Below are 21,751 nucleotides of genomic sequence, written 5' to 3' on the forward strand. Positions count from 1 at the left end.
CTGTAAAACAGATACTTCCTAATTCTCCAAAGGTTACAGTCATGGAAAGTATAACACAGTTTTTCTATTGCATGAAGACAGCATGTCGTGTCCAATAGAGTCAGCATTTGCAGCTTCTGGCTCAAGATTCCAGCTGTCCTTTCCTGTTGAGCATGGCACTTCAGTTTTTGCTTTAATTTCATTTTTAGGAAGTAACCACATATGAATTGGTGTACAGACCCCTTCTGAATGGGAAGACATTAGGGAGCCACAGCTCTAAATGTCCTTTGACAGCACTTTATGTATTGCTATCAACATCTGATATACAAATGCAACTCCGTGCTGTTTAGAGCTGGTCGCATAACAGTAATTCCTCCATGACACTTTTTTTTTTTCTTTTTTTGCAAGAACAACTATACTATTTGATTATATTTCTTTCTTTCTTGTGGTGATCTTCAGTGATTCTGATCGTAAATAAGTTGGAACTGCTTTTATTTACCTTATTCTTTGTTTTGAACATTAAGTGTTAAGGGTCAGAATTTGAATTTCTATCATGCCAAATGCCATTTCCTAAAAGATGCTGACATTTCCCTCATTTGAATATGTCAGATCACATTCTGGATCTTTGAGTGGCATTTTGGTATTTTTGTTGATGTTGTTGTATTTTGATTGGTAGGAAACATATAGTCATTAGTTATGTTCCATATGTAACTAATGTAGATAACACTATGCGTGTAACTTAGACACAGCTATCTGGAACAGGAATGGCAAAGTATATTTCCTATAAGCAGTGTTTCCCTCCATGTAATTTTTAATTATTACACAGTTTGTACTTTCTGTATGGATCGATTCCTCAGTTATGAAATATATGCAGTAACGTACTTTTAACCATTAGATTGTGTATATACAGACATCACAAGTAGAACTTACTGTTCCCTCTGCCAGCCCTGTTACAAACCATTGTCTTTTCACGGATATCAGGCAGCCATGACTCCACGTGTAACTAGATGGCAATGTTATCAAACAGCCAACTCCTACATAGCACATAAATTAAGTGCGTGTGTTGCATGCATTGTCTACAAAAATGAGCATGGTATCCATGACAGCTGGGATTGTCAGAATCTCAGAATACTGAAAGTACACTTGGGTAGTGTATGTGCTACAAGAATGGCTCTTTATACTGCCAAAAAGTTCAAACATAACTGGGAGTCAAGTTCTATATTTAGTGTACTATGTTAGCCAAATTTATGTCTTATTCCCATGAGGAGGTCATTCATTGTCTTATTTATTTGCAAACAAAATGTTCTTTTGAGATACTAATCCATGATTTTTGTGGAGTAGGTAAGTAGCCATGGATACAGGATACTTTGAAGACTTGAGGGAACTGAGGACACACTACATGTCTCAGTGGTGTTAATTGTCGATAATTAGTTCCACTTTTTCTCTGCCGTCTTTTGAAGGAAGAGATTTTGGTAATTAGTTAAGTGCAATATATTTAATGTGATGATAAAAACTGAGACTCTTTTAATAATTTTTAGGAAAGATGGATCAAAAGAGCCAATAGTGGAAATGAGAACAGAGGATGAAAGAATTACCAGCCATGAAGATGGGAGCCCAGTAAATGAGCCAAATGAGACTACTCCTCTCACAGAACCAGAGTAAGTAGCCCAGTATTTCCCAGTGTCTTACCCAGAATCTTGGCTGCAAGGCCACCCTCACACTACCAAGGAGAGAGGTACACAACAGCCATGTGCTGTGGCAATGCAGTTCACTAGTGCAGTTTTTTACAGTAGTCAGTCTAAACACAGTACAGAGGGCAATGGCCAAGGCTATCCCCAGACATCTCTCTCTTCTTTCTGAGGCCCAGTCTCTCACTCACATCAGCCCTGTGATGGCAACACAACAATTATGGGGATTTCTTCAACATGCCTGGATGTTAGTGAACATCTTAAGGAACTTTTCTTGCCTTCTCTGCCACCCTGACTCCTGCAGTGCTCCTTCTCTTAATGAAGACAGCACGCAGGGAGCATGGACAGCTCTGCCCTGCCCTCACTGTCCATACTATTATCATCCTGATGATGACCCAGGAGGCCCCTCTCATCTCCAGACATCTCAGCAGCCCATGCTCAGCTCTGCTGGTACATGGGCTCACACCACACTGCCATCCTTGCTCTGCCCACCATGCTGAAGGGCGGAAGCATGAGGGCCAGGCCTTGCTTGCCTCCTTGGATCAGTGGTGTGTCGAGTGTTGAGAGAACTCTTACAGAACAGTCCTTTAATTATTTGAAAAATACTTGGAATTTGTATTGAGGGGTACTGCAGCAAACCAAATTATCTAAGGAGTCAGTGGAATGTAACTGTAAACACTGTACAAACTACACTAGACCACGGCTGAATTATCAGCTAAGCCACTGCTGCCAAATTGTTTAATGTCTTTAAGACATAGAAATGCAGTGGCACATGATAGTAGCAGATATTGTGTTCAGATCTTTCTGCTTGTCCAAGTCATTAGAACAGCTGTCGGACTGAAACATGAAGCAGTTAAGATCAAAAATGCTTTATTATCTTATTGAGGGAAAGAATCAGTCACTGGTGGCAGGAAAAATAGTTAAATTGTTGGAACAGCTGGTAAGGAGTCTGATGGGTATTATGTTCCTGGAGTAATAGGGCCACTGGAAGATACTAGTAATGATGACTGTTTCTTTCTTGGTCATTTCTTGTCTGACAACAAATGGCAAAAGGCAGCAGTGCAAGGCACAGCTGGATGGAGGTCAGATGGGTTAGCTAAAGATTCAGGGCAGAGTCACTTAGGAAACCAAAGATAAGTCAAAAGCATCAGGCAGCCAGGACATCTAAAGGGTCACTGGTTCAAGGGGAACACTGCAAGACCTTTTGCTCATTTACAAGTCATAACAGATAAAGCAGAGAAGCAATATGAATTATGGGTGAGATGCCACTGTATTAAAGGAAGACGTGATAGGATAAAACTAAGTCTTTCTGGAGGAATAACACTTGCACACACTGAACAACAGGTGCAACAGCGATTTGGTACGGAAGAGCTGCGTATATCCAGACACTAAATTGCTTTGAATGTAAAAATTTGTGTAAAATAACTAAGAAGGAGATTTATTTTTCACAATAATGTAGTGTTTTCATTATATTGCTCATCATATTACTCAGTAACCTTTATTTAAACTTAACTCACTGTTAAGGCAATGTTTGAGATCCATTTATGACAGATTAGCACACAGCACTTTTACCTGGAAGTAAACAAGTTATAATAATACTGTCAGGAAACCAAGATAAGTTGTGTATTTCTTACTGTATTTCTGAAATATGATTAAAATGCCATGTGCAACATGGTACTATAATTAAATTCCTAGTCTGATATTGTTATATTTCTAGGATTGGTTGAGTTTTTTCTCCATATTAAGGAAGCTGGATGAATTTCAGTATTAAAATGGCTAGAAGCCATTTTCCTATAAAATAGTCATCTAATAGAGAAGTAAATATTCTAAGTTTTGTGTGGGTAATATCAGCAAAATATTGTGATTAGGCCATGTGTAGTGCTAGAGGAACTAAATGTCATTACTGATTGATAATAGACGGTGTCTGAAAAACGAAAAGAACCTTTTAAAGTTCTCCAGTCCTTTTTTATTTTGAAAATACTTTGATTTTAAAAGATTTTTATTTGAATAATTACTACTTGCCCAGCTGAAAAATATAGATTGATTTCAAATAGGCATGGCTAAATAGTGATTAGGTGTAAGAAAACTAATGTAATTAAATCATTTAAACTTGATTTAGTTAGTTAAAAGAGGAAAATTAATGAATCTCCTAATAGAGATTACATATGAATTAATATTTGGCACAAAGGGAGAGGAAAATTTCACAATTAAAAAAAAAAAAAATGTGTTCTTCATCAGTAGGGAACTGATCACACCATATTTAAGAAAGAACTTGTTTTTAAAGACAGTAAGGTCATAGAATGCTGTACTGACTTTTTCAATGAGGAAAACTTATAAATACTTTATATGTCTGTAGTTTGTTTTATTTCTCTGCTTGCTTGCCATGAAAGCAAGGCTAATTGTGTCACACTGTTGACATTAACGTGAATTTGGGTTATATCTGGTATCTTTCAACAGAGTTTAGCAATATCTTTCTATTTAAAATACTTGTAAGTTATTTGTGACATGCTCTTAATCTACTTTTCCAAAAGTATTTTATTTAATTTTACATTTAATGTATTGTCAATTGCTTAGTTATGACTTTGGCTATAGATTTCCTCATTTTCAACACCATCATTTCAGTAACTACTTTGAACTTCCATAAATCTTGCTTAAATATGGTTTATTTTTTTTAATGCCAGCTCATTTTGCTTTATTAGGCCTATAACACAGGTGAGTCTCATGACTCATTTTTCCTCTGCCTCCATGTTTTTTTTGTTTGTTTGTTTTTCAAAAGTAGATCTACATTAATTCTGCTGTTTCCATCATTTCAAGTATTGTATTGTGGGCTGTTTCCTTTGTGTGTGCTGTGTGAAACAGACAGTTGCTTGACAACATTCTCCGTGTTCAGAGCCAGAGAGCTGATGATATACATCCCTTATTTTACTATAAAAGAAGAAGTTAGTCTTCTCATAGATATTTCTTAGATAAGGTTGTGCTCATTATTCAAGCTCTAGTTAATTTCAAGCCAGATGAAATATCATAAGACTGGGAATTTGGGTATTGTTTTGTTTTGTTTCTTATCATTAAATGCTGTTATTGCAAGGCATTCCTAAGGGATTCCTCAAACAGAATAACATATAGCAAACTGGGACACCAAAGCAGTCACAGTGGAAGATTACTGTAACATTTAATGGCTGTTATGAATGGAAAAAACGCATATGCATACTACTCCCTAGTTAAAAACAAAAACAAATCAGAAAACAAACCCAAACTAGAATCAGGATAAACAGCTACAGGAGATACTATTACAGGAACACCTACCTAAACCATACATATTTTTCACAGCTGTATTTTTGACAGCTAACTTGACTAGCAGAACTAGGAAGTGATTTTTTAGAACTTTTTGAAAGAAATCAGTGTTTTGTCTTTCCTGTACATAAGAGAGGGGATTCCCTTGACATTGGAATCTAGGATTTTAAGATTCAAAGGAATATTTCTGAAATTAAAATGTCATCTGAATGTCTTCATGCATCCACACAAGAACTGGAAGGAACTAATAAATATTAATTTCTTTGAAAACAAAGAACCTTAATACTCAAAAGAATTGCATATCATTTTCATTGACTGATATTTCTGTAAACACTAAGGACTGTATAAAGAATGCACTCATTGTAGACTTAAATTCCACATCATTTGTTATTTTTTGTAATGTCCATGATTTCTCTTTTTTTTCTGATAGGAAGCTGCCACTGAAGGAAGAAAATGGGAAAGAAGCTTTAAATCCAGAAACCATAGAAATCAAAGTTGCTAATGACATCATCCAATCAAAAGAAGATGATAGCAAAGCATAAGATAAACTACAGCTTTCTGGATAATACATTTGGATAAAAGCAACCCCGTGACCAAAACTTTACAGCTGACCTTAATTTCCTGGGAAACTTAAGCTTGGAATAGTTAGTACATGTGTACATATGATAAAACAGTTTCTGTCTACAGTTCTTTTCTATTTTTTTGTTAATGGTTTTAATACGTTGTTTTGCTGACACCAAGTCCCATGGTATAAAATGGAAAAATCTTCAGAATAAGAACTATAACTTATTATATGAAAAAGTACATCTATTTGTAAGAATAATTGGCAAAGCACCCCTAACCACAAACAATGCATCATGTCCCTCCAGATCCTACAGGGCAATCTACATACATAAAGTGCCATATGTTACTGTATTTGTTTCCATTTATAATCAAGGAAAAGTTGAGGTTGCCTTTTAAAAAATGAAAACGAATCTCAGCATAACATTTAAGATCTTATCACTGGCAGACACTCAGTAGTCATTCCAACTGTGCATATCACTTGAAACAAAAAAAAAAGCAAGAAGCTGTCTTCAACAACACAGAGCCAGCTCCACCCATAGTTTTGCCTGGGTTCTCTTGTATCATAAAAATTTGATAACTATGATGTACAGATTTAAATCAAAATGGCTGAATATTTTATCTAATATTGGCCTCATCCTAACCTTAGAGTGTGACTGAAAGGCCCAGGATTTTCAGAATGCCAGATTTTCTATATTAACACTAGGAAGGTTGTGTTTATACTGGAATGTAGGAAATGTGTGGAAAGGGAATTCTTTTTTAAATAACTTTAGGCTTCAAAGGCAATCTTATAACACAAACTCACATTAGTTGTCCCAGTGCATTTATGCATATGTAGTATTCACTCTTCTAACCCTTCAGTCAAGGGATAAACTGCATTTTAGTGTAGTAGATATATTTTCACCACAAATCAGTATATGAAATATTTGAAGTTGGCCTTGTTAAAGAAGTTCTTGCTATGTTATGAATTTTTATCTTATAACAAGAAACATAAACAGATGGGAAGACTTTGGCTAAGTGGTTAGGAACATTTTTAAATTTTTAATTAAGCAGAACGTGTATTAGGCAAAATACTTGTTTCCTGTCAAGCATTTTTTAAGAAAATCTATTTTATTATTATGGATAATATGCACTACTTAGAAATTTGGCTAATTTGTTTGATGAAAAAGAATATATTAATTAATATTGATTTAATTATGTCGCTAATTGGAGTAATACATCCTGCTTCCATTCCAGCACAGTATATCCACATCTACCAACCTATTCAAAATATTTCTTTGGAAGAAGTAGATAAAATAGTGAACTAGATTAAAAAATTCTACTTGTTAGGATCAAACTGTAGAGTACCTTGTGACATCTAAGTCATACTCAAGGTTTAAGCGTAGCTTTACTCAGCAAATTATGCCCTCTTGTCCTCTCCATTCTATGTCTGAATTTTGCTATTAGTTGCAAATTTCTACCTAATTTCATACAAAATGTCACCAACTCTTATCTGATATTTTGTAGTTATGTCAAAGTGGTTGACTTCTGCTCTGTAAAGCTAAAAGTGAAATGTAGAAGAATGTTGTTACATTTGAGGATAATGGCACATTAACCTTCTTGTTAACCCAAACGTTGCTGGATTTGAAAAACTTGAGAAGATAATGAATTTTCAGATCTTCCTTATTTTTGAGATGCACTGATTTGATGTCAAAAAAAAAAAAAAAAAAAAAAAGAAAAAAAAAGGAAAAGAAAAGCCAACTACTTTTAGCCACTTTGGGAAAAACTATGGTGAACCAAGTACAAGTAGTTGATGGCAGAGGCATAATGCTGATATGGCTAGATGAGAAGCCAAGTTCCCACAAAAGCAGAACCAAATCAAAAAGTATGGGTAAGAGCAATGATGGACAAAAGTTATGAAAGAGAATAATTTAAAACTGCTGCATAATAGTCTCTAGTGCTAAGGAATTACTTCTGGATAAAAGGAAGATTAATATATTTCTCTATAGCCTGTCACTGTTGCTCCCACATACTGCGCAGGCAGTATTGTCAAGTATCTGCTTGCCTGTTAAATTTCTGTCCTGTTTCTTTCAGAGTAGTATACACAGTGAGCAGAACTGTCCCCTATTTTATAATTAAGGTTGTCTTGTTTGTGTGTGAATATATATTATTTCTACAAAGTACATATATGCAACTGGGCTTTCTCCCTCTATTCAAATGTGAGGAAGGGACCTGGAAAATTCAAGTAGTTGGAAGTGACTGGTGTGGCTTGAACATTCATAGCCCACATCATCTCATGCAGTATTGTTACCAAGACAAAGGTACAAGACTTTCTTTCCTCTTCTGCCTGCCATCACAAAGTTAGGTGGTGCTGTGCATTCTCAGATAAATCAAGGTTCACTAAGCAAATGGTGCTTTTTCTGAAGCCAGCACAATCATTTGCACAACAAGGTTCCTATACGATGTATGCAGGGCTAACACTGTCTAGACTGAACTGTAGTTGCATTTCAACTTTTAGTACTTCTTGCTAAAACTTACGCAAAAATCTTACATGGCCTAACATAGGTTGGGTGTTCTATTTTGTTGCTATTGTTTTTCTCTTCTTCTGTTGTTGTTGTTGTTTGTTTTTTGTTTTTTAAATATAGCCTCTTATCCCAGTGTGGAAAGACTAGAGGATTTAAAGCGTTTCTTCAGCACGTTTGGTATTAATACTCCTGTCCTACTATCAATTAGTAAAATGTGCAGCAAAATTATTTCAATAATGGAAGCAAAAGCACTTCCTCCTATATTGGAATACAAATCAAGAACTATTTCCATAAGTATTTCTTTTCTGACTGATTTTAAGTCTCTTGCCAGTTGGGCTGAGAATTGAATGATTACTTATAGGCTGCTCCAAGCATGCCCCTTGGTCTGCGGATTAGTAGGTTATCTCTTGTGTTTTGCCTCTGTGCTTTGCAGGAGAAAGCCAAGCTATGACAAAATTCTCAAAACCACTGGTATTTGCAAATGTTTCCAAATGAGGGACAGTGCACTGTAATTTGTAAGATATATGTAGAACTGGAGTGACCTCATGTCTTTATTTTCTTTTCTGATTCTAGACTTAAAAGAAAAAGAACCAGGTATCTGTATAAATGTCACTTTTACTGTCTAAAGTAATTTTAAGTGTTGGTATGAAATGTCAGAAGAGTTGACAGAATATAACTATTTGTAAGAATAATCTGAATTGTTACACTAACGTACTCTAGGGAGGGGTGTGAGAGGGTGCCATTGAAATTACGGCCAAAATGGAATGTGGCAATGACAATCTCTCTTCAACAAAAAAATAAGGAGTAAAATTAAGTAAAATGACTTAGTTTCTTTTTTTTCCGCAGTCGTTTTTAGTAAGTGTACATTCTGATTTACCACAGTAGTAACAAAACAAGCAAACAAAAGAAAAAATACATTTTACAATTTAGTATACAAATGTACTATGGAGAGGTTTTCTGGTTTTGTTTGTTTGATTGCTTTTTTGTTTGGTTTTAGGTTTGTTTTTGTTTGTTTTTACTTCTAAGGTTTGTGGGATTTTCTTTTTTCTTTTTTTTTTTTTTTTTTTTGGTGGTTGCAGAAATATTTACTGTTCTGGTGATGCTAATGCCTAATGTGACAAAGTTTTATTTATTTAGGCCTCAGGCCTTGCAGGACATTTTTGTGTGGCTAAACCCATTGCTCATATGGCATCCAGCTGACACCAGTGGAGTCAGTGTGAACAGGAGGATGGATGTGCTCTCATAGAAAAGCTTGCAGAAGTTTGCAGGACTGAGCAGATTTAGATACATACAACGTAGTTGCACAGTGACAGTCACATACAAAGACTGTTTGATAACAGTCCATGGTATAGTAAATTCCACCTCCTGTCTTCAGCCTCTGCATTGATGTTCATCCAAAAAGTGGCTTTCATTTTATGATGGTATTTATTTATTTAAGTGCCAATCATCAAACTGTAGTATAATAATCATGCCATTCTTCTGTTTCCTAGACCAGATAATGGAAATGTATTTGTGCCTTTTGATAGCATGCCACTTTGCTTTATTAAAGAAAAAAATCTTCAATAATTTGTCTACAAAGCCTGTTTAAAGTATTTGAAAGCTTTACCATGGTATACATTTCTACTCAAATATGCTCAAATGCTCATCTAAAGTAAACTGGAGAGAATACTCTCAATTCAGTTTAATATTTTAAACACAAAATTGGCAAAAAAAAATTCATTGAGATCACAGTTCTAGTGAGGGTCATTGTGGGTGTGTTACTACTGAAAAGATTCAAGTAGATGGAGCTCATGGGGATTATGAAAGGGTGTTTCAACCAATTTTTCAAGTTGAAGAGTCAGATACAAAGTCTCTTTAGTTTTGTTTAGGCACTTAGATATAAAACGTTAACATCTTTTCTCAAATCTAAAAGATAGCAAGGAACATATTCCCACCATATTACCTCTGGAGCAAAACTGCAGTGACTGTTTTGCAGTCCTTTGTGGTCTCACCATACTTGTAATCTGTCATAGGAGGTAATACCTTTGTAAAGTAGTGGTTGTGTCTGCTGGGTGGCATTCACTTCTGATTAAAGGAGAGGTCTACAGAGAGGTGCAGAAAACATTGCAGGTAGGGTGCTGGGGGAATCCAGGTCTCACTGGAGTTTAGGACACAAACTCACTTCAGTGGGGCCTGAATTTCATCCATTTGTCTCGGTGAGGCTCCACATGTCTTTGTCCAGTTGAGTCATCTAGGTGTAAGCAGACCTGAAATATGCTACCAAGCTCCTGCTAACATTTTGCACAGGGAAGACTTGCCTATAAGGAGTTTGCAATGATCAGTAAACATGGATAAAGATATCTGATCACGATGTATGTGTCCACAATTAAGAAGAATTAAAACATCCTTCTAAATAGTTTTTTGTGATTGCAGTGCTTTAGGTAAAGACTAAAACATCCTACAAAGTATTGTTTCATCTTAAATCACACCGTTTAACTTCAGGTGCTTGTGCTAATCAGTGCAAAGCTGCTGTAGTTAATTGGATAATTTAAAAAAAAAAAGTGTTCCATCCCCTTTTTCAGATTGTTTCATATAATTCCCTTTAAACAACTCACTGAATTTTAAGTGACCTTCAATATTTCCAATGTGTTCTTAGGTCATTTTATTTGAACCTGAGCCAGAAAGAAAATTTTCTGTTACAAGTTTGGCTTTGGACTCAGTTCGGTGAAAACACAGTTTACTTGTCTATTTCTCCTCTTAACAGGCATTGTGAACCTCATGATGTTTGACTTTCAAACTTGAATATTGGCCATTTTTAGCCCAGATAAATGAAATATAAGTATTTATTGCCAAATTTGTATTGGCAGCTTTATGTCACAGGTGAGATTGGAAGCAGGCAAGATGACCAGCTTTGGTGCTGACAGAATTAAAGAAAGGAGAAGTGAAAATGAACTGAGAGGGTCAGAAATTGGGAGGCCCTATAGATACTGGTGGGCAAGTAGGGAGCTACTAAAATAAAAGAGGCTGATGCAGACTGTAAAAACTAGAGAAGGGGTAACGTTAGCCCTGCTGCATCCTTTATGTCTGCTATGTGAGAAGGCTATGATTTTAAATGTAAAGTACAGGGGGAAGGGAAAGTCCCTGCAGATTGGTGGCAAACAATATAAAACAATCAGATTCCCCCAGGAAGATAATTTTGTTGCTCTTGGTGTAGAGTTCTCACTGTGAGTTTTGAGCTACATAAAAGATTTAAGCAAACAAACAAACAAACAAAAAAAAAAGCTTTCCTGCTACAATGAGCACTCGGTATGTATTTGTATGCTGTGTACAGTATGAGCTAAAGCATACCATATATTGTTTTTGTTATTCCACACGTTGTCAACAGCCCACTTGCGATATATACCACCTGAATTATATATTGATAAGTTAGCTACCACTGGAGCTAGTTTGTTTCTTGTTTCAAAATCTTATGTCCCTATGAAATGCTGTGTATATATATATATCTCTATACTGTAAAAAAGAAGTAATATCGCAGATGCTGGTTTTGTATTTATGAAAGACATTGAAAGTATGGCTTAAACTATATCAATTATTTGTCACTCTTCACCATTTGTATATTAATAGTAAAGATACTTTTACTTTAATGAAGTGTTGTAGTTCACGTTTATTTTTGCTAAATGTCTTTTTGTCAGCAATGTCTGATTCATTAGGAGAGTTATTGCCAAAAAGAAGCATATAAATTACTTCTTATCCTCCATTATAGGAGTACTGAATAATGCTCAAGCACTTATGCAATTTATTATTCTCTTTTCTGTCAAAATACATCATTGTTATTAAGAACTACTGTTGTTGCATCACCAGTCTCCAGCAGAGCTCAAGGCCCATTACAATCAGCTCCTATATGTTAGCATTGAAAGATAATCCTTTTTCTGAAGAGCGAGAGTGCAACATTTTAAAGGCATTTAGTTTATTCAAGCCAAAGAGCAGAAGCTTGCTTGCTTTGCCAAACTTTGAGGGTTATAAATGTGTTAGGAGCACCAGGAACTGGTCATTACAGACTGGGACTGTCTGCCACGAAACGGGCTTTTACTTCTTTACTGGTCTGTCTTCCACTAAGACAGAGGATGAGTGAAGCACACTCCAGACAGCATAGTTGAGCAGCTCCTATGGAAAGGCAGAGGAACAGCTGTGCCCTCTCTTGTAACCAGCAAAATGAAGAGGCTCAATTTGCACAAGACACATGCTGGATTGTGTTTTAGTGCTCACAATTCAGCTCTCTCTAACAGACTGTATGAGCCAAAGGATGGAGGGGGCTGTACATATGAGGAAAAAAGAGGTTTCATACAACAGTGCCTTCACCCATGTATCTTCTTTTTTCCACAGTTCTGATTCAGTAGGTGTCTTAGCCATGTGCTTCCCTAAATGTCAGTGACAACATCAACAATTAGCAAAATGGATGAAAAAACTGAGCCAAAGAGAACTGATTTAGAAGAGCTGATATCACTGTGAAACTTTTTCGTATAGATATGTGTCTAGCTTAGAAGTCATATTTCATTAGATTATGCATAAATTCAGTTCAGGTATCTTGATAGTTAATCAGCTCAGTGCACTGGTGGTAAGAAAGGTCCCCCTTTAATTTACAGGTGAATGGTAAATACAACTATTGTGAATTTATTATAAAATATTGTGAATATGTGATCATGCAAAGATTTTCTAGGATACCTTCAGAAACAGAATCAACTTTTTAAGATTCAGCCTTGATGCTCCAGTGCATTTCAGACCTACAACTTTGAATACAGGAAAATCTAGTTAAATGTGGATTCAGATAACTCGATAAAGACAATTTATTTACCTGTGTTATTGCTAATAACCTAGACACAGATAACGCCCCACCAAGGACATGAATAAAATGGAAAAGACGTGTCACAATGTGTATTCCTGGCTAAGCAAAAGATAATCTTTGGCCCTAGCAGACCATGATAAACAAGCAATATTTGTAAATTAATTCCTATGTTTAAAATGTTTGAGGATGTGTTTGAAACTTACTTGGTTTGTGAAACATTATATATATCCGCATAGCACTTAAATTTCAGCATTTAAACTATTCCACAATAGTACCAATATAAAACATTGGCAACAGTACTGCTGGAGAAACAGAATTAAAAGTCTAGAATTAAATTTCTAGAATTCATTCCAACACTCTTATCAATAAGATGAACAGGAAGAAAAAAAATGGAATTAAAAGGAAAAGTTTTCTTCTATTAAGCAAATACCATAAACAAATAAAACCTTTAAAACACAAAATTAATAATAATAATAATTTAAAATAAAAAAACAAAACACAAAAAAACATTTCCTTGCCTTAGTCCAAGATGCAATAAACACATTTTAATTCTGTACAATTTTATCAAAAGGAGAAAGTAATAATTTGCTTCTATCTGAAGGGCTCAGTCACCTTTAACCATTCAAAAGAGGAAGATAAGTGGTAGTTCTAGGATACTTACCAGAACAACAAAAATAAATGTTACAACTTTTGAAACAATTGCCTTCAAATAGATTTGTGAATTTACAGATACATTTAAGGAGTAAAGATCATGCAAAATGTGATTGACAAAGCATTCTGCAAGTTTTATTAAAAGGTCATTTGCAATGCAGTTCAACCCGCTGTCTTCTAAGTATGGCTAAATGAATTTGATAACATTTCTTAGTGGTTTCCTACGCTTTTTTGTTGTAGAGAAATAATCTGATGAAGCCATTCCCTAGTAGGATGTGAGGATGTGAGGACTGAGTGTTAAACTGCAGCAGCACTTCTGCCTTCCTGTTGTTCACAACATGCCCAAGGATTGCAGTGTTTTGTTCTGGCCTTTGTAGAAAACATACATTCAGTGGAAAGCAGTCTCTTGAAAAACTAAAGATATTCAGTCTGTAAGATAATAATTTTGTGTTTGTGAGTGAAGGAAAACAAATAAACACCAGCTGCATAATCTGGTGATAAAAAAAATACAATTGTAATACAGCTGTTGCTTATATCCTCACTTCTTCACTGATGCAGCATAAATCCCTCAAGCTGAAACACCTGAAGGATTGGCCTGTCCTAAGGGATGGAGACCTAACTTGCTGCAAATGTGACCAAGTGTCAGGCTGTTTACTGCAGGCTCATTCCCTACATCACTGTGGGGCACCATTTTGCAGATCCCACTCAGTATCTGCTGGCTGAGGGCACAGCAGAGAAGCAGTAATGAACACACATAAGAATCACTAAAACCAATCTATCACTTGCTGATGAATTTACAGCTACCCTCGCTAATTAAACCTAGTATTGATTATTTTTTTCTGATGACAATGAAAGATAACAACCATGAAGCTGCCATGAGGGCTGGCAAATCCCTGATGCTGCCCTTGCTGGGGCTGGAGCTGTTACTGATGTCCTGGGGGTCTGGGAGAGCTGGAAAGAGCCCCTGTGTGTGCAGGGACCGTTAGGCCTGGGGGTGACCATGGGGCCTGCAGAGCAAGAAGAAAATTCACAGAGCGGTAAGAAGGTAGCATACCCTTGCACCAGGGTTAAAGGCTTAGAAGGAAAACAATGATTTGGAGATAAGAACTGGGTAAATGTCAATTGCCAACATTTTAAAGTATTATGATGTTGCTCATTCTGGCAATTTAGGTCAATCTTTTTTTCCGCGGCTGAGGAAAGTATAGTGCTACAAGTAGATAAATCCATCTTAGCAAATGGATCTTGTTATATTTTGTATTAGATGCTTGAAAGATAAGGTCCTTGTCATTTGTAATTTGTTTTAAGTGGGAGAGCAGACAGCTGTCATGGAGATGGAAGAAGCATGGGGCTGAGGCGTGGGAGGTGTGGTTTCCATGCCAGGCACTTGCTCCTTGGGATGAGCAAATAAATGGCCAGGAGAGAGCAACGTTTCTTTTCCTCTCCTTGTCTATTTTGTACTTAAGATTTATGGACCCATTTATCTTACTGATTTCAGTGAGACTACGTGCAATAAATATAAAAACAAGCCTGAACCATTTGCAAGATTTAAGCCTTAGATTAAAAGTGGATTTTGATTGTTGTTGGCAGAGAAATCTTGCTGCCGCTTCACACCGTGTTTGTACATTTGCATTGTGATGTATTACAGCATTCAGTTCTTGTGATTTTAGTAATCACTTGCCCAGTACTTCAGTTGTTGCTGCTACTTGGGGGTGGGGGACAATAACCAAGTCTTGGGTATAGCGTGTGTTCATGGTGTGTGTCAGTGTTGGGTTAAACGGGGCAGACCTGTTGCTGCTGATCATGATACTGTTACCTCTACCCCAAAGAATTCTGAATGCCAGTGACAAGAAACTGAATGTTTATGCTGAGCTCCAAAACAGGAATTTTCTTGACTGATGATTATGCTGTGAGATGTGTGACACGTGCAAGACTGCTCTAAAGTGCAGCTGGTGACTTCTGTGAGAGAAGTCAATCATGTGCTGGCTCACTGCTTAAAACATAGTGACTATTTCCTCCCTATGGTGGACCACATGATTTTCCTCAGAAATACTGAAGCAACATAACAAACTAATGAAATGCTAACTTAGTAGCATTATTTATATCCTGAAAACATCCATAACTACCTGTAACTGTAAAATTAATGTCTTCTAAGATTTTATTTTGCTTGTATTCTTTTCAGAGTGGCACTCAGACTTTAAAGGGGTTAAAGTTTTATCTTGTTTCTAAGAAAAGGAGTTATTGTCAGAGTGACTGTAATAGGCAAGCTTAATGTTTACTGGTATTGCTGCAGTACCTAAGGGCACCAAGCATGCTGAGGTGGTGAGTAACTATAATTCTAACCCCAAAATCCATAGTAAAAATAGAGAAAATGGCAGAGGGGGAAGGAGGGAATGTTTAGGTAAGAAATCGCAAGAAATATGTACTGAGGGCAAGAATTATGTGTTTAATATTTTTTGATCGTGTTTTATTCTGAAAAGGAATAGGATGGGTAAGATGAGTGGAAAGGCTTTCGTATGTTGTAGAATTAATCAAGGAATGTATTACAAGGTTACTGAGATAAATAAATAAGATAGTTTATTTTAAAAGAAAAAAAAAATTTATTAAAACAAAAATAACTCATTTGGTGGTAGAAAATATTTTTTAAACAACAAAAAGCAAGTGATAGACATCATAAATTTTAGATAGATACCATAAGAAGTCCTAAATTGTGCAACTGCGTAGAGGGATGTCTGATCTGATGATTATCCCTGATAGGTAGAGATTGTGATTAGGGCAGATTTATCCTAATTCTTTGTAACTTTCTGAATATATCTCATTACTCTACTGTGAATTTTGATCAGGAATGGGAGGCTATCATACAGTGGCTACATTTTCTTGCATTGCTGGTTATGGTCCTCCTTAGTGCACAGTGGCAGCAGCCATCTCAAGTTCTCAGTGAAGACCTGGTCATGCCTTACATTGCCATACTAGTGAAAACTGACAGGCCTGTAGAGTCATTTATTATAGACACAGAAAAGAAGTGGAGGAGTGTTAGCCCCGAATTCATATCCTTTCCTTGGTTTATACTGATATAATTGACTGCTTATACTAAAGCAAGATGTTCTTTGTGGAGTTCTTTGTTCTAGTGTGTGTTTGCTTGTTTGTTTTCAAAATATTCCCTGAGGTTTCTGCCATGCCTAGTGTTGGCCTGCTCTTGTAGTACTGAGCGCGTAACTGGGACTGAAGCATTTTCCTCATTCTGTAAGCAATTCATCTCTTTCCTTTCTGGCTCTATTTCTCTAATTCCACTGACAAGCATGAAGCAGCTAGGTGTGCTGTAAAGCCCTGCTCGAGGTGGAATTTTTGCAGGTTTCAGATTAATTATATTCCCTGTGTCTTTTCTCGTTTATGGATGTTTTTAGAGTAGCCTCGCAGAGAGATTAAGCTCAATTTGTGTAATTGGATAATTATTCTTCTATGTAAGCTTTCTGCTGTCAAACTTGAATCTTAAAAACAGCAGACAGGAGAAGCACACTGCTGCTTCTGCCTTCCCTTCTATCTGCACAGGCCCTTTCTTGGACTGATGGACCATTCCCAAATGTAGTGATTCATGGCTCCATTGCATGACCTACAGATCTTTACAGAATCACAGAATCACTGAATCACCAAGGTTGGAAAAGACCTACAGGATTTTCCAGTGCAACCATTCACCCATCACCAATAGTTCTTTAAAGACAGATGTAAAGAAGGCATTCAGGACCTCTGCCTTTTTGTTATCATCATTGGTCACATTCCCAGCCTCATCCAGTAAAGAATGGAGATGCTCCTCAGTCCTCCTCTTACTGTTAATGTATTTGTGAAAGAGTTTCTTGTTCCTTTTTACCCCAGCGGTCAGGCTGAGCTCAAGCTGGGCTTTTGCCTTTCTGATTTTCTCTCTACACATCTTAACAACTTCTCTGTACTCTTTCTGAGTTGCCCATCCCTTCTTCCACAGGAGGTAGATTCTCTTTTTCTCCCAGAGCCTCAAGAATAGCTCCCTATTCATCCACACTGGTCTTCTTCCCCACCGGCTCATTTTGCTGCTCAGGGAGGCAGCCTGTTCCTTCACCTTTAAGACTTCCTTCTTAAAGAGTGACCAGCCATCTTGGACCCCTTTACTCTCTAAGAAAGACTGAATCCCAGTGGACTCCCCCTACTAGTCTTCTGAACAATTCAAAGTCCACCCTCCAAAAGTCCAAGGTAGCAATTTGCTGCTCCCCATCCTGGCTCCAACAAGAATCAAGAAATATACCATTTCATGGTCATTCTGTCCAAGACAGCCCCAACATCCACATCTCCCACCAGACCTTCTCTGTTTGTGAACAGCAGGTCTAGCGGGGCATAATACACTCCAGAAACCTCCTAGGCAGCTTCTTCTGCACTGTGTTGTATTCCCAGCATATGTCGGGGAAGTTGAAGTCCCCCATGAGGACAAGGGCTGGCTATCACACAGCTTCCACCAGCTGCTCGTAGAACACGTCATCTGTCTCTTTATCCTAGTTTGGTGGTCTATAGCAGATACCCACCAAGATGTCTGCCTTGTCAGCCCTTCCCCTGATCTTTACCCATAGGGATTCAACCTTATCATCCCCAGCCACAAGCTCAGTAACATCAAAGCACTCTCTAATAGAGAGAGACGCACCACCACCCTTCCTTCCTTTCCTGTCCTTCCTGAAGAGTTTGTAGCCATCCATTGCAGCACTCCAGTCATGGGAGCAGTCCCACCATGTCTCCATAATGACAGCTAGGTCATCGTGTGCCACACAATGGCTTCCAACTCTTCTTGTTTGTTGCCCATGCTGTATGCATTGGTGTAGATGCACTTCAGCTGAGCCCCTTGCCTCACCCCTAATCCCACTACTGATCACCCAGGCCCTTTGCTATCAGACCTGATTTTATCCCCTTCCCCTTTCATATCTAGTTTAAAACCCTCTAACGTGACAAGTCTTACAAGATTTGTCCTTGTAACAGCTCCATAGGTTAGACTTCAAAAGTTTGCCAGCTGAGCAAAAGGTTGTGTTTGAGTCTTGTTATGTTTTTCTTCAGTAGTCTATCTGAGCAAGTAGGGAGATCAGAGGAGTATGCTAGACAATAGCGTATATGTACCATTAAAGGTTTTAGGTGGTACTTGTTTATATCTGAGCAAATGCTGCCTCTGACAGGTATGTCCAATTTTGAGTGCACTAGAGGAGAACTTGGTGGTGGGCTGCCAGGCTTTGGAAAAATTTACTTTATATTTTTATTTTGTTTATAAATCAAATTCCTCACTCTCTCTAGACCTGCTCACAGAATGGCCATGTAATATGAGTCATTCAAGCGCCTCTTTAGTAGAGTAAAATGACAGGTCTCCATTTCAAAAATGAGTAATTCATGCATCTTTGATTCTGCCTACACTTTCTTTTGTTAAACTTCATTCCTATCGGTCAAATGAGTTCAAAGTAGTTTGTGATTTTCTAGAAGCAGAATTGACTGCAAGTATTTTATAACAGCCTGAATGAACTGCAGTTGGTAATACTGTTAAGACAGTAATGGAAGTTGCTGTGTCCTCATAGCCAAGGCTTTTGAGGGGGTGGGGTTCTGTTTGTTTATTTTTTATTTATTTAGTAATAAAAGATACTCTCTAATAATTATTTCAAATACACAGTTTCTGTGCTGTGTCTTTTTTAGAGGCAAATTGATCACTGTTTATTTGCATCGTTTTAGCAAACTGTTAACAAGAGATTTTCAGCCTCATCGGTGTGTGCTAACATGTGATAATCAAGAATATGTTAGAATATAGCAGATACTTGCAGTGTTCATTAGTCTCTGCCCCTTACTAACTTTCTACAACATTACTTGTACTTAGGCTGCCGTTGCATCATGCTGCATTTATAACTGCAAAGAATGGCTTGAGTTGGAAAGGACCATAAAGGTCATCTTGTTCCAATCTTTCAACACTAGACTAGGTTGCACAAATCCCCATGTAGCCTGTCTCTGAATACCTGCATCCTCAGCTTCTCTGGGCAGCCTGTTCCAGTGCTTTACCACTATCACTGTCAATATTTTTTTTCCTTATATAAACCTACACTCTTTCAGTTTAAAACTATTACCAGTTGTCCGATCATTACACGCCCCTCCCCATCTTTCACTTCAGGGATTAGATGGTCTTCTCGGATCCTTCTCATCTCCATACTGAACAAGCTGGTTTGCCCCAGCCTTTCCTCATAGGAGGGGTGCTCCAGCCCTCTGATTATATCCATACCCTCTTTTGGACCCACTCCAACAGCTCTGCATCCTTCTTTTGCTGGGGGCCCCAGGCCTGGATGCAGTATTTCAGATGGGACCTTGCAAGGACAGAATACAAGAATACAGTTGCCTCCCTCACCCTGTTGGCCACACACTTCTTGTTCTGGTTGTGCATAACACTGAGTAGTAGTACAATTTAAGTGGTTTTTTTTTTAGATCCAAATTGGTTGGATGCAGACAACATACACATAACCACTAGGCCCAGCTTCTCTTCATTTTTTTTTGTTTTGTTTGTTTGTTTGTTCCATCAAACATTATTCTTTTATAGTAAGAAAAGACACAGTTTTTTCCTAAAGGAAAGGTTTTCAACTTGCTAGACACAGACATATAGATGTGGCTTGTAGGGTTTGTTTGTTTTTATTAACAGTGTAATTTCTTCAATGCAAGAACTCTGTACTTGCACTTGAATTAAGATAGATTCATCACTTGCTATGAAGTATTTCAGAAATAAATATCATAATTGCTTCCTTTTCATCACAATATTGTACCAGCTAGCCAACCTCCTCAGACCATCCAGAACTGCCAAAACATCTGAGATAATGCACACTCAATTACAGTATTGTAAAGATGAACCATCTGTGCTAGGATATCCAGTGTTGCATGAGAATGAAAATAGAAATATGCAAAATTCCAGCTAGGTTATTGTGAGTGTGGCATAAGTGAATTGGATTCAGTCAGTTCTTGCCATTGTTAAATAACCATCATTGATTTAACCACTTGCAATTAAAGCCAGAATTAGCAAGAGTATGTCAAATGTGCTGTGGAATCCACTGAGACAAAAGGGAAGTAAATTCCTTCAGTGTGCTCAATGACTGGTAGTAATTTTATCAAAGCACTGCTTTAGTAATGGAACCAAATTCAGTCTGCATTTTAGAAGTCTGGAAGTAGGCTTTCTTTCTGTTAGGCCTTACTCCACAGGGATGAAGCAGATAATGAAAACAGTTCACTATCAATGCTTTTTCACCATCATTTCCTTATGCCTTCCCCTTTACTTCAGTATGTGTGTCTTTAAACAAATATAAACTACGCCTTATTCTGCAGTATCTCTGAGATTCCTATCATGTGGATAGGAGCAAATCTCCATGCCAGAGATGACGTTCAGTCAGTGCTTTATATTCACCGATGGCTTATAAATAGATCTACTTCTCAGTGCAGCTCTTTCATGGCATTTTTAAGTGAATACTTTGGGTAAAGAGAGCTATATTTGCTAAGCTAAAATAAATTTACTAATATGCAAGGATTAGCATGTGGAAAATATTCTAATTTAAAACCATTTCTTTTTTCAAAGATCACTAGATTTTTAGCTTTTGTTAAAGGTAATTAACATCCTCTACTTCTGTGACAGCACAGAAGGCTGAATAGGGGGAGAATAAAATGTTTTACTGGTTAGTTATTATCCTAATGACATCCCCAATGACTTAAATAGAAATGCAGTGTATACCAAATGTTAGCTAAAGGTACAGAACAATTTCTGATATATGCATACTGTTTTATGTGAGAAACGAAGCAGGAAAAAAAAAATGGAGCAGGAAGGCAGAATAGTTGGCTGCTGGAAAGGGAGTAGTTCCATAAGAATGAGTCCAGTTCCAGAATCTTCTCATTTTGTGCCTGATTTCCTCTGTTGATGGAGAGAGGATAATGCTACTCTATCCTTCACTCTCCGTATGGATCAGAGAACTCTGAATGAAGAGCATGAGTACCCTGGCCATTCTGGATGACCCTTGGATTTATTTGGGATGATAAGCTCTGTCCTACTCACTGGCTATGCGGTAATTTAAAGGCAGCCCTACTCTTCTCAGCCATCTCTTCAGTATATCTGCTGCAGGATCTCTGTAGAGTAGCAAGATAATCCCTTTGCACTTGTTCACAGTGTAGGAAAGGTGGTTTTCAATAGTTTCCCATTGCTCTACAATACCATCTCCGAGCCAAAAAGATACAGCTTTTTGTTTTTT

At 37.3% G+C, this 21,751-nt stretch overlaps 1 protein-coding gene across 1 annotated transcript in view; it reads left to right on the forward strand.

Annotated features, from left to right (window-relative positions):
- Window positions 1–11,646, forward strand: part of NCAM2 (neural cell adhesion molecule 2) — a 244,274-nt gene extending 232,628 nt beyond the window's left edge. The window contains 2 exon segments of the mRNA XM_015880697.2: window positions 1,518–1,637; window positions 5,389–11,646. Of these exon segments, the coding sequence (XP_015736183.2) occupies window positions 1,518–1,637; window positions 5,389–5,500 (232 nt within the window). The 3' untranslated portion in view covers window positions 5,501–11,646.
- Window positions 11,647–21,751: the final 10,105 nt, after the last annotated feature.

Source organism: Coturnix japonica, chromosome 1 (genome assembly GCF_001577835.2).
Source record: "Coturnix japonica isolate 7356 chromosome 1, Coturnix japonica 2.1, whole genome shotgun sequence".
NCBI lineage: Eukaryota > Metazoa > Chordata > Aves > Galliformes > Phasianidae > Coturnix > Coturnix japonica.